Source organism: Sceloporus occidentalis, unplaced genomic scaffold (assembly GCF_023333645.1).
Source record: "Sceloporus occidentalis isolate IW3139 unplaced genomic scaffold, rSceOcc1.0.p SCAF_35, whole genome shotgun sequence".
Classification (NCBI taxonomy): Eukaryota; Metazoa; Chordata; class Lepidosauria; order Squamata; family Phrynosomatidae; genus Sceloporus; species Sceloporus occidentalis.
In genome coordinates this window covers 5,194,587-5,208,610 of record NW_028317015.1, presented here as the reverse complement: position 1 = coordinate 5,208,610, position 14,024 = coordinate 5,194,587, and the positions used below count along the sequence as shown (strand labels likewise).

Genomic DNA, 14,024 nt, shown 5'->3' with positions numbered 1-14,024 from the left:
TGTGATAGATCTGGAGCCCTAATTTGATGGGGGCGGCTGAAGTCCTTTTATGTTAGCATTACCTGGGCAGCGCATGCTGGCTTCTGATTGGCTACATCGTGTGTTTGCCCCTTCTTTTTACTCGGGATCCAGTAGAAGTAGAGCGGCTGTCAGCCATGGGCAGCCCGAGCTGATCGCCGCGGGGCTTGCGACTCGCTGCTCATCCTCTGCCCCGTTGTCGGGGTTTTGTTTTGGGGGAGACCATCGAGCCGGTTGATGTCTTTGTCCCCTTGGATCTCGCTGTCCGGGGTCCCAGCATGGTCATGGCGGATTGTCAGAAGCATGTCCAGAGGGGTCCTGTCCGGGTCGGATTCTATGACATAGAGCGCACGTTAGGGAAGGGGAATTTCGCTGTGGTGAAGCTGGCCCGGCACCGCATTACCAAAACCGAGGCAAGTAACCCCTAACGCACCCGTACCGAACACATATATCTTTCAAGTGACCACCAACTCCTAATGCCCTGGCTGCTCATTTACCCCCACCTCCCGCAAACCGAGAGTTAAAAGCTGCTGATCTTAAATCGCCACCGGTGGGTCTGGGTTTATTCCTCCCCAGCCTCCGGTGTGACACAAACTTTTCATTCTCTCCTGTTAAAATGATGTGCTGGACATTGTTTGCTTTTCGAAGTCTGATCATCTGCTTTTAACCCTTTGAGTGTCCCGGGGGGGGTTAAATGATAAAAAGTGGAACTTTTCTTGGATTCGGTTGGTCTATGTGACAGTTGTTTCCGATAATGCTTTATTGTGAGAGACAACTGTGGCTCTAAAGGTCACTATATATATATATATATATATATATATATATATATATATATATATATATATATATATATATATATATATATATATTATTTGTATGTATATATAATGTATATTATTTAACAAGTAAAAAGTGGCAAATAATGTCACTCACATATAACTGTGCGGTCTCCTTGTGTTTGTTGGATATTTTTGTTTGTTTTTAAATGTTACAAATGTTTTTATATACAAAGGAGTATAGTAACCAATTGCTAAATAATGACCCTAGAAATGATCATTGCTTTATTCTAGTTTCCCTACCCAGTGCCTTTCAAAGGCACCATTTAGTGGCAGAGTATGAAATATTTAAAAACAAAAACAACAAAAAAACATGTAAAACCAAATGGGCCTTTTTTATTTTATTTTTTATTTAAAAAAAAAAAAAAATCCTGATTTTTGGGTCATTGTACATATCATACTTGCTATTCTTTTAGCCAACCTGAGACATTGATTAGTGTATGTTATCCAGATTTAAGGTTTAGTTCCAATAACACTGTCCACTTTAAAGCACAAATAGACTCAATTCAGTGTTTAATATTAGATGTGATTTCTCAATGTATAAAATATGCCCAATTCTACAATAAGGTGATATAAGTTTGGAGATCTTTGTCTCCATTGAGATAAATCTCTCCATGTCCATTTATTATTGAAGTAGACATTTCATTTGACCTCTTGGCTCCATAGTGGGAGATGTAAACTGATATTTCTTACCTAAAAGGTAAGTTATCCAAGCTAAGCTTGATCTTTTTTCCTTCTCATGGTCTGAGAAACTGCGATGACTGCATAATAAATGTCTGGGCTGCACGGTGTAGGTTATAGCAGAAAAAAACATTATTTTCCTCCTAATGCCATATTATTTATTATGCATAATCTTCTTAGGTGGGCTTTGGTCTCTCTAAAATTTCATTGTAATAAGGGGTCATTTTTTAATGATCAATGGGTAAAGAAATTAGCATCTTTCACTTGGTCATTAATTTAATTTACATAATGATTGAAACTAATGATTTTTAATTTTTTTTTATAAATTAACTACTAGTCGTATGTGACCTTTTGGTGCGTCTTGATGGCACAGGTGTTCTTAATGGGCTTTAATCTCCTTAAGATGTTTACACAAAGGTTTTGCCGTCATGGTCAGTTTTCCTTTAGGAGTTATTTGAAAGTCAGAGCGATTGTATAAAACCCTCACACAATTTAGCATTTTGGCAACAAGGTCGATGTTCCTTTAGGAGTTCTTTGGAAGTTCTGGGGATTGTATAACGCCGACCAACCCAGTTTGTACGAAAGCCTCTTTGGTATCGAGTATGTCGCTCTTTTCTCTGCCTTTCATTTGAATTGCACAAGTGGCATTTAAAACCTCTCATGCACCCTGGTTTCCTGTTGCAGCTCCTGGTCTGGTGATGTGCAAATGTGTCGCTTTTTTTTTTTTGATTACACTTGACTTGACCCTAAATTCAGGTCACAGAGAACATTTGGCTTTTGACATATAACGCCAGATTCTGCTGACAATTGTGAGAATAAGCTGAATTTATTTTTGTAATGAAGAATTATCCTCCTTAGAGTGTGATGAGCTCCAATTATTGCCGCAAACCCTTCCACGTTATCTAGAAATGTAGAGTTTTGCCCCGTTTTGACGTGAGTGTGAGCAGTTTGAGAATCTGACTCGAAATATGGCGTCAAATATTAACAATCTACTGAAAGTGTCTCGTTCATTGTAACCCAAAGGAAAGATTATATTTCTCCAGACAACAGGTATCAGGAAGGTCATTGCGAGAATATTGGCACAGTCGTGACAGTGTTAATAATAGTGAAGTATTTGTCATGGAAACGTCCTCTTGTCAAAGAAAAATATGGAAATATTACTCTTCTCTAGGAGCATGCATGTATTTTACCATTATATATAGACAAAAATATATTGATGAATGTAAGTGTATTTAAATGGTTAAATATAAAAAAAATGAAGAGAAATATGGAAAGGGAGTGAGTTGCAAATAAAAATAATAAAAAAAATAAATATCTAAATTAACCTTCATAATAAAATAGCAAATATAGAATTTCAACCCAATTATGTCAACAAGAAAATGATTGTTAACGCAACACATGCATATACAAAAATAAAAAAGAAATACCAAGAAAAATAGGTCTCTGGTAATAAAATAATGTAAAAATGTTTAAGCTCTAAAATGACAAAATAGGAATTACCACATCTTCAGGTCCCCCCCCCCCAAGAAAAAACTATAATGGAAAGTCCCGTGTGTGTGTGTGTATATATATATATATATATATATATATATTACACACTCATTATATTAGTAATTTGATGTTTTGATTGGCCTAACAAACATTTAATATACTTGAAGACTTTCTCTAATACTATTAAAGTTTACGTGTGTGTGTGTGTGTATATGTATATATATATATGCTGCTATAAAAAAAAAAAATAATGTATCCAATAAGCGACACCTAGCAGATACAGACATGATTTTTAGGTTTAAAAATAGTTTTGTTGTAAATTGTTCATTAATGTTGTAATAATTGTTAATCCAAGAGACACATTACTGCATTGGATACATTATTACATGATCATTGTCTAATCTCTTTAGGCGATAACACTGTCCATCCCTTTACTGTTTAATTGCGCATCCTGATGTTTGTTCGCTGCTCCTAATCTAATTATGATGCTGTCCTTACTTAAACAGATAAGAATGCATGCTAGTAAGTCATAAGGATCGTTTGCATTGGCTGCAAGGAAATTAAAACCGGCGTCTCCCAGGAAACCAAAAAGTAAAAACATGTAACTTTTGCTGTTATTAAAATAATGGATTCTGCAAAAAAAATTTAAAAAAATAAATATAAAAAAATAAATAAATAAAAATAAATAAATAAATAAATATATATATATATATATATATATATATACTGTATAATAAAGCAAGACATCAGCACCCACCCAGCAAATACAATTTAAAAGCACCAATCTAAGGCATATTTAATTATTTTATATATGCATATACATTTACTTTATTTTTCATTAAACATACTTTCTTTAGTTTCCCAGCGTTAGTGGTTTTTGTTCATCTTGTAGCTTTTATTTTCATCGTTTCCGTTCTCCCGTTTCTTCTACTTTACTAGCTTTATGGCCAAATTATAGCCTTACTATAAAAACTTTCTTTTTTATATATAAAAAACCCCCCAAACTATTACTCTCCAGCACTATACAGTTTAGTGCGTAACCCCTGGAGTGCTTTCTTTTGTGGCCTAAGCGATTTCGGGGCAGGGGTTTTGTTAATGCTTGCCGTTGCCTCTGTCTAATGCTCGGTAGAAAGAGCCCGATTCCTCGTTACAGTCCGTGCCAGCGGAGGTAGCAGCGTTTGATTGCTTTAAGTAACGAGTGCTGCTTTGGTACAGACTGGCACTTTGTAGTTCGATAGCCGGGTCTATGCCGGTGTTATGAAATTAGTGTCTGCGAGCGTACCCGGTGGGATAGCAGAGCTGCTCCGTGTTTACCTACATATTTTGAATGCTTCATTTTTCCTCCTTGGTGCTCGGTAGAAGTTGTTTGTGAAACAGCTCGTATTTCAGTGTGGAGAGGGTCCCGGACCCTGGAAGCGGAACTGAACCCTGCTCTGGAAGCCCTTTTTATTTGGGTATTGTTGGTCCCGGTGACCAAGAAAGGCCAGTAACTGACACGGGAAGCGTCATCTACTGTCGAGTGTCTGCCATGGTCCAGGTTCATCCATAGTATGTATTTCTTTTCTGTTCTTCACCAATCCTCTTTGGTGCATCATAAATGGTGGCCTCATACACCTAGCAAGAGAGTGTACAATGTCGAAAATTCAACCCTCAGACTTCAGAGGCTCGATTCTCCGACCATCCAAACATTTATTAGAGTTAACGGCGGGGAAAAATACATGACTTGGGATCCCATTCCCTGACCAAAACAGCGACCATGGATTCTAGACTATGACTGCTACAGAAAAGTGTACATTGAGAACAACATCTACTAAACAGTCTAATGAGACAAGCTGAGTATTAGTGCGTGGATGCACTTTTACACGCATGCGCCAAACTATAGGGAAAAAAAAAAACATCGTAAAAGTGTTGAGACGCGTCCAAAGAAGCTTAACGCATCGAACTCGGCTGAAACAAACACCCTGCGTACGGGCAGAGACCTAAAAACACAGCGACGGCAAACTTGCTAACAATGCCCGCTTTACCTGACCCTAACCTATCCGTTCATCTCGGTCTGCGAGTTTGAGTTTTGTCGAATCCCTTGAACGTGCTGCGTGAATTGTTGATGTGATATAAAGGAAAAAATATAATAGTATATGGGTTTTAATTTAACCCTTTCTACACCAATACAAGTTCTAGAAAATACAAACCTACCATGCTATACCTGCGCTAAAGAAACCGCTGAAATCCATTCTTTTTACTTAAAAATATATATTACAATCTTGCGTATCTGCGGTTTTACAAATTTGGTTTTATAATAATCTCTACAAACGTAGGGACTTTTTTTTTTTATCTACAATGATCTCTATACGTTTATAATAAGACTCTTACGACAATGATGTATAATTATTATTAATATTATTATGATATTTAACCCCTTAATGACAAAGCCCGTACATGTATGGGCTCAAAATGCATTGTTTTCAATGGGTTTAGGGACCGCCCGTTGTCCTTAAGGGGGTTAATTTAGTTTAAAGTTTTCAATAATCTCATTGGAGTTGCATTAGTTTTTTTGGTTTGTTTTTTATCTGATTAGACATGCGTTGATTTGGAATCAACAGACCTTGTGATTAAGTGACACAACCAAAAACATAGAACTTGACGGCAGATAAAAACCATTCAGCCCATCTAGTATGTCCACTTTTCCTGATGCAGAGACTTAAACCTTAATCAGTCCTTGGTTTTCATCTTAGATTCAGGATAGTCTTATACTTTAACATGGTTGTTTTTTTTTTTTTAATTTTCCCTCACTGTAATAGCCTCTACTACTTCTGATGGTAGGCTGTTCCATTTGTTACTACCCATTCAGTAAAACAGAACTTCCTTAAATCCCATCTGACTCTCTCTAGTTTTAGACTATGGCCTTTTTGTTCTAACATTTCCCTCCTGTACTTTACCCTTAAAGTACCGTATTGGCTCGAATATAGGCCGCACTTTTTCCCCCCACTTTAAGTTTTTAAAGTGGGGGTGCGGCCTATATTCGGGGTCTAGCGCCCCGACGCCCGGGACATGCAGTCCCGGGCGCCGGGCAGGCAGCGGGGTTAGGATACAGATCCCCCGCAGCGGTGCAGGGGACCTGCATCCTACTCCCCGATACGCTCAGACAGCCTCCCCTGCCAGCACTTCCCACGGGGTCACCGGCTGCACGATGCGTTTTACCTCTGCCCCCAAGACTTACCAGAGGAGACTCCCGGGTGTCTTGCGGGGCCGGCGGGGGACATCTACGCAATACGCGTACACAACTTCCGGTGCCGGCACATCAGCTGAGTGCTGGCACCGGAAGTTGTATACGCGTATTGCGTAGATGTCCCCTGCCGGCCCCGCAAGACACCCGGGAGTCTCCTCTGGTAAATCGGGGGGGGGGGGGCAGAGTGGCAGCATATCTCGGGGGGGGAGGAGGACAGTGGCAGCATATCTCGGGGGGGGAGACAGAGTGGCAGCATATCTCGGGGGGGGGGGAGACAGAGCGGCAGCATGTTTGTTTTGGTGCTTTTTTTAAAGAAAAAAAACTTTGTCTTTAAAAAAAGCACCAAACTTTTCGGGTGCGGCCTATATACGGGGGCGGCCTATATCCGAGCCAATACGGTATTTCAATGTTTCTATCTCGTCTCTCCTGTCTCTTCTTTGCCCCAAACATATTAAGACCTTACTGATAAAAAAAAAATAATCAATCCGATAACGGCTTACCTTCATGTGACTGGTTTCGCGATCCAAAAATTCAGCTAAGAAGAGGTGGATATGCATGACTGACAGTGAAAGTCCATTTTACTTAATATCAAAGAAAATTTAGGCAGAAAATGACAATTTGCTTCGGCATCAATATATAGAGGAAAATAAAAAGTAGTGGTTTTTTTATGTTAAAAAGAAAAAAAAAAGTTCTTTATTTTAGAAGCTATTTTGTTGCTGATCAACCATGAGCTCGCCGTACAAAAAATCAAAACCTAAATAATGAAATTTAGTGGAATCAGTCCTTTTGGTTCTGCGCATCTGTGCCATACTACTGTATGTACCAAGAAGAGAAATAAAAGGTTTGTCACCGTAACTAATGACGGGATGTACGGTCATATTCTAGTTTGTTTTATTACAACGATCCATTTGAGATCCATAAAGGTGAACGACGTATCGCTAAGCTTTGATTTTCAAAAGGTGGGCAGGGGCATTTAGTTTTTATGCATTGGCATCAAATATTCTTGAGCCCAGCAGTTCATTTTTTGTGCCATCTCTTAACTAAAATCCCATCCCATTTGCAGTATGACCTTGATGTATATAAAATGTATGTGTGCCTTTGGCCCAAGAACGTGCCACCTGGGAGCAGCGGACACGACCGGATTAAAGTCGGTTTCTCCTGTTATCTGGCCGATAGGCGTTCGTGTTGATTGCTAGAGCTGCACCCTTCCGTGTAGACGATCAGCATCTCCTGCTTTGTACAGAAGCTTCTTATCAGGCCGTTTTATGTTGCTTTTTATCCTGCGATAGAACACCATGTTCTTTGTTAATGAGACGGTGGGAGCGGGGGAAGCATTTCTAGGTTACTGGTGTGTATGAGGCACCTTCGGGGCCAGCTGATTCTAAAATGTATTCTATGCCACTTATCGCACGTGCTGTGTGCACGCCGGCTGGAGAAAACCCCCATTCCTCCGGATAAACATACATTAGGGGGCCTGTTGGGTGCAGATTAGTAAAACTGTTAGGATGTAGTAATCATTACATTTTAGGGTCTCGCAAAACCTGTGAACTGAAACTCCTGGTCAACAAGATCATTGGCGAAATCTGTCTCTGTGTGGCTTGTAACTATTATTTCATCGTTTTACCCCATTTCATGACCTCAAAAGTTGAAAATACTAAACTTTTATGTTATTTCACGGGCGGACTGTACACCAAAATGAGGTATTTGCCCGCTAAAGCTGGCATTTGCACAAGAGTAGAAAACTCCCCAACGTCGCGTACCGGTTCAGCCCTTGTGAGCTTCTCTTCTGCGAAAACCAAGATGGCCCTGCATAATTAGATAATCCTTGTTTATCCATTATACCATTCACTATTTACCAAATTAACCATAGAATGTAGAGGGTTTCTATTGCACCAAACATTTAAAGTCTTTATAATACATACTTATACACTATATATTATTATTATTATTATGTTTAAAACATTGGAATTGGCCGTTGTGTCCTCGTCCATGAGAAACCCTACAGATAAACAAAGCTAACGTTTCAGGGGGTCGCTATGGCATTTGTTCCACAAAAATGCTGTTTATGTATGACCCTTAGTATTTTTAAGCCTAAAAGAGTATTGTGATGCAAAGGGGTTAATAGTATGTTCAAGGCATGTTGTAAGGGTTAATAGTTGGAGAAAGGGTTAATGGAGGAAGGGTGTAAGCATTATCTGTTGAATTCTTCTGTGGTTATCCGTTCTTATGCATACATTTGATTTGGTTAATAAACTATATGAGTGAAAGTGCCATCCGTGTACCCTAGAACCCGTTAACCTCTGTAAGACAGGCGTGATCAGCTTCATAACTTTAAATACTTAGGATAACCTTATTATACTATACTACTTATACTACTTATATTATAAAAACTGGACCCAATGGTAACAGAACCCGCAACCTAATGCCAGAGGTTTTCGCATAGCTGCCCCAGGGAACCACAGTTTACCTTTGGGGGCATTAATCTGCAGCATAGTGGGATTATTGACGTAGTCCTTGTTTGTAATCAGTTTAGGTTTATTTCAATGTATTTTATCTTTGTTACAGTTTTTGAATTCATATTATTACACGTTTCAGCTAATTCTTCAAAATGTTCAGTGAGTGGATGTGGAAAGAACTGTATCTGTCGACTGAAAGGTAGAGACTTGCTGCAGTTTTTGTCGTGGTACCCTGCTGGAAAAAGTCTCGGTTTTTGTTATTTGGTTATCTTCCTCGGAAAATGTAAATAAAGAATTTTAAATAAAAATAGTTATTCGTGTTTTTCCGTTACACCACCAAGCTATGTGGAGCTGTAGTTTAAAAAGTTGCCGGTAGGACATTTCAAGGTCACAGGCTTTTCACCCACTTTGTTACTGTTGTTACTTGGCAGTTAAATTGGTATTCTTTGCCATGTTTACTGGCTCTAATCAGGGCTGTATACATTGAAGGAGACAGGTAGACAAGGCTCTTAAAAATTACTGCCGACACAAAACATTCTTTATTTTATGCTAATCGGTGTAGGTGCAATTTGCCCTGGCCGGGTCCGGTATATACCGTATTTGCTCGATTATAAGACCCCCCAAAATCTGAATATTAACTTAGGAAAAAAAGCCTGAATATAAGACGACCCTAAAGGAAAAAAGTTTTACCGGTAAATGTTAATTCATGTAAACAATTTTTTTTAAATAAAAGCTATGATTGAGAAAAATATTTTTTTTGTTTTTATTTCCTTGTATTTTCCAACCTGTCCCCCAGTTACGCACATCTGCCCCCAGGCTTGCCACACCAATATGGCACTGTGGCCCATGATATGCCTTTTAACCCTCTATATGCCACTGTGCCCCATGATATGCCTTTTGACCCCCTATGTGCATTCTGGCATTTAGGGGGTTAAAATGCATATTATGGGGCAGAGTGGCATATAGGGAGGTATAAGGCATTCCAGGAGGCAGAGTGGCATTAAGGGAGTTAAAAGGCATCGTATAGAGCACTCTGCCTCCAGAAATGCCTTATACCCCTATATGCCACTCTGGCATCTAGGGGGTTAAAAGGCATATTATGGGGCAGAGTGGCATATAGGGAGGTATAAGGCATTTCAGGAGGCAGAGTGCTCTATTAAATGCCCCTTTAACGCCACTCTGCCTCCTGAAATGCCTTATACCTCCCTATGCCAGAGTGGCATATAGGGGTATAAGGCATTCCAGAAATGCCCTATGCCCCCATTTAACGCACACACACACACACACACGCGCACACACGCACACACACACTTACCGGTGCTTCCAATTTCCTGCTGTATTGCCGGGGCAGCGGGTTGACGTCTCCTTCCGCTGCAGCCGGAAGGAGGTGGAGTTGGCAGCGGGGGTTTGTCTGCGTCCGTCGCACATACCTTCCCCGGCTGTCAGAGATCAGAGTTCCTCGCACCGGGGGAACTGTGATCTCTGACAGTCGGGGAAGGTATCCGCGACGGACGCAGACAACCCCCGCTGCCAACTCCACCTCCTTCCGGCTGCAGCGGACGTTGTCTACGCGGATCGCGTAGACGTCAACCCGCTGCCCCGGCAATACAGCAGGAAGCACCGGTAAGTAAGTGTGTGTGGGGGGGAGACAGGAGGATCCAGGTCCCCTGCAGCGGTGCGGGGGATCTGGATCTTAGTCTGATAATCAGACCTCTATTTGAGGTCTGATTAGAAGACGACCCCGATTAGCATTTGCTCTGAAAAAAACCTCGTCTTATAATCGAGCAAATACGGTAGTAACCCATACGTAATAGGATCAATAATCTACCGGTCTGATTTCTGTAGGAAGTTATAGTAAATATGCTGTTCCAGCTACTCTGCTAAACATAAAGCTTTCGTAACTAAATGTCGCATCGGAATCATAATTTCTAGTACTGTTAAATGCCCAAATCTTTTTTCTCTTTTAACCAAATTTCATCTCCTTTTTGCTGGGAACGCTTAATTGTCATGTGACCATAGAAACAAAAAGTATTCTTAAGGTTCCTGTGTTGTTGTATGTGATTAAGCCTTCAGAAGGCAATCTATTAACTTGCCTCTGCAACTTTTCTCATCTTATTCCTCCTATGCAGCTAAACATAAATTACAGGGTAGAGCGTCCGAAAACAAAGCATTATTCACCAGCTTGCGTTTTTACAGATTTCCACGTCATGCAATTTTCCGCTCATGCTAGGCGATGGGATAAGTGTGTTTCTCAAGCCTTGACATTAATATCTACAGATAATTTACAGGGTATTCACTCATATTAAGGCACCTCTGCGGGATATACTCATGATATCAAGAAATATCTAATAACCAATGATGAATGCTGAACAGGGCGACCAACGGGCAGCAGAAAAACATCCAGGTGAACCTTTCATAGATATCCTCAGCTCGCGCTCCTCTGGTCAATATGGTCTGATCACTGCAGCCTTTGCAGTACACTAGTCTTGTTGCCAAGTTCATACCAACTAACTGTCCTAGGTTTAGAATGGTCCATAATCTCATTGTGTCTTTATCCCACTACACTTGGTTTTAATCATGTGCTTGTAAATATCTAGTTAGTGTATGAACAATGTGTGGATCCTCTCCATATAGATTCCAGATACTTGATGGGAGTGTAGGATATAGCATATAGAGAACTCCCTGGAGCTCTCCAGTGATGGGAAGGGACAGGTCTTTAGTGGGAAGGGGCATGGGTAAAATGGATGGGGTGTAGGCAGAACATGAACACTGGGTGAGTGTCGCCAAATGGAGCTCTCTGTCGGAAGAAAGAAGAAACTGACCAGAGCTTCATCTGTAGACTCCGAGTCAACTCCAAGCTTTCCCAAGTATGGCCTACTTTCCTAATTTTAAATATTGCTTTTGAGTGAAAATAAAGCACAGTTAATAAACAATCTTTCTTTGTGACGATTGACTGCTCTAGATTTGTAAGCGGTGTGAAAGGTCTTAATGCCCTGCTACCTATATGTTGGGTTCTGCGCCAGCTGCTTTCTACATGTTTCGGTTCCCCTGGTACATTAACAATGAAGTAGGAAAGCAGCGATGCCAGTTTGGCCTGAAGCGAGCGGGGATTTTTTCTGCATTCCTGATGGATTATGTGAGGTTATGGAAATTAGGCAGGGGGTGAAGCAAGGCCTTGAAGACCATATCCTTGAATGGAGCGGGGATATTTATTTTTTCATTTTAGAATGATAAGCCTGTGTTTCTGATTTCCAGGACAAACAACTCCACAAATCAGAAATAGGAATGCATTTTTTGTTTTTTTCCCTCTTTTCATTTTCTTTTCTTTTTTTTTTTTCCCCTCGCTTCTAGAAGTAAAGGCAGAGCAGAGTTTTATTCCAAACAAAGAACAATCTCACACAATAAAGGTAAATAGGTTCAGCATGATTGCGTCTGTTCAATCTAGAATAAATAACTGGACATTTATTAAAAATATTGCAAAAATACAGATTTAACTTCGTAGGAGACTTGTTAGTAGAAATTTAAAAATGCCCTCATTTTTGCCCTTAATCCATCATTTTTTGGTTGTTAAAAGAGGAACATTTTATTTAACTCTTGTAAATTGACAAATTACGTTTTGTAAATCATCAACATCTTCCTCGGATTAGTACGCTGGCCAAGCACGACCTGAGTATCCCGTGATATCACCGGTTTATTCAGACTTGAACGTTAGGTGAGAAAGGCGCTGCTCAAAAAAGCTTCTAGTTCTGCGGTATGCAGGTCTTGACGTCTATAAAGAATTAAACAATTAATACGAACCTGTGTGTAATAAACCCAGGTGTCTGTGGAGTTATTGTTAAAAAGCACAACATGCCGAATTCCCCCCTGGGGAAGGATGTTCTCAGCAGTGGAATCTGTCGCTTGTAATTTGCTCCGCGCATGTTGAAATGAGACCAAAGACAACAAGAGGAGTTGCTATTCCCAGAGAGCATTCTTACAGCGCACAGTATCATTACTCTGCCTTTTGCCTTATTATTCTTGCAACGCGTTCAGGATTCAAGTTATAAGTGATTTTGCAACATTCTGTCCAATAATCTTTTTTTATTTATTTTTTTTTTTGTTTTCTTTTTCAACCAAAAAAAAATTCCTCCGTTGAATAGAAAATAAGGGATCATTATGGGTTTGAATGCCAGAATGGAGAGCTACAAATTATTTCTCCCTGATTGAATGGTGAAAGACTTTGTTCGGTGAGTCAGGATGGATTTGGTACTCCATCCAAGAGGCTATTTAATGAGTCCAAGACTGAATAAACTCTGAAAATCTAAAAAGCTGTTTAAGGAGCCACGGGAATCCCAGAGAGATGGATCCATAGACATCAATGTGAAATAGCATACCAATCTAGCCGGTAGTAAAATGTTAGGGGTCATAGGACCCCCTACCCCTGGCAATCATCCAGCAGCACGTAAGGTGGTTTGGATACGGTGGGTATTAATCCGTGAAGAGTCCTCCAGTTTAAAGGATTTATTGTGGACCTGATTGATCCATTCCTCTTATGTCTGTTGATTAGCAGTGATCTCACGGAGATCCTTCAGAAGCCGTTCTAGCTAACAACTTAACGGCACCGACTGTAATTTGCTATGGAAGGAACAAGATTGAATTTAAAGGCAGATCAAACCCACTGAATGACTCTCGACATGGTGTGAAGGATCTCCTCCTGTTGTTAAGCATTTCTTATTAGTGAGGCTGACAATCACTGATAATTCTAAATGAAACAAGTATAGAATTACCGACACAGACATTCTTCTTTTTTATCAGATTACAATCAATCACAATGACAGATATCTAGGCTTGCTTCACTTGTCCTGTCTTTCTGGAAAGTAAGCAGCATTTCTTTGAGATGATGACTGCCTCCTGACATCAGGTAGGCAGCATGGTTGGTCAAGGGATAGGGATCATAAGGAGAACATTAAAAAAAAAAAAAAACAGAAATGACAAATTATTCATAGCTTTAATTGATAAGAAATGATGCAAATGGCCATTCCTTGATATATTAAGAGCCATTCGTTCAGAATTCCAGGGGGCTTCAAGTATAAAAAAAATAGATATCTAAGATATAGAGTGGTATTTCTTTGTAGAAGATGAAAGTTGAGGAGGTGATCATATGTATTGAAAGTGGATGAAAATATAGTTTAAACAGCGATGAGGTGGCCGTCTTCTTTAAAAAAAAAACAAAAAAAAAAAAAAAAAAAAAAACTTGAAGTCTGATTTGAATTAGTATTCAAGTAATTTGAGAACGTATAATAGAGAAAATCTAAAATGTCTGTTAACGTTATCGGT

General features: G+C 39.8%; 1 protein-coding gene across 1 annotated transcript in view; it reads left to right on the top strand.

Moving 5' to 3' along the window:
* The first annotated feature begins 296 nt into the window (after window positions 1–296).
* The window catches only part of LOC149298009 (serine/threonine-protein kinase SIK2-like), an 83,469-nt gene continuing 69,741 nt past the window's right edge, over window positions 297–14,024 (top strand). Inside the window, exon 1 of the mRNA XM_089487871.1 lies at window positions 297–431. Within this exon, the coding sequence (XP_089343997.1) occupies window positions 297–431 (135 nt within the window). The remainder of the gene's footprint in view (window positions 432–14,024) is intronic.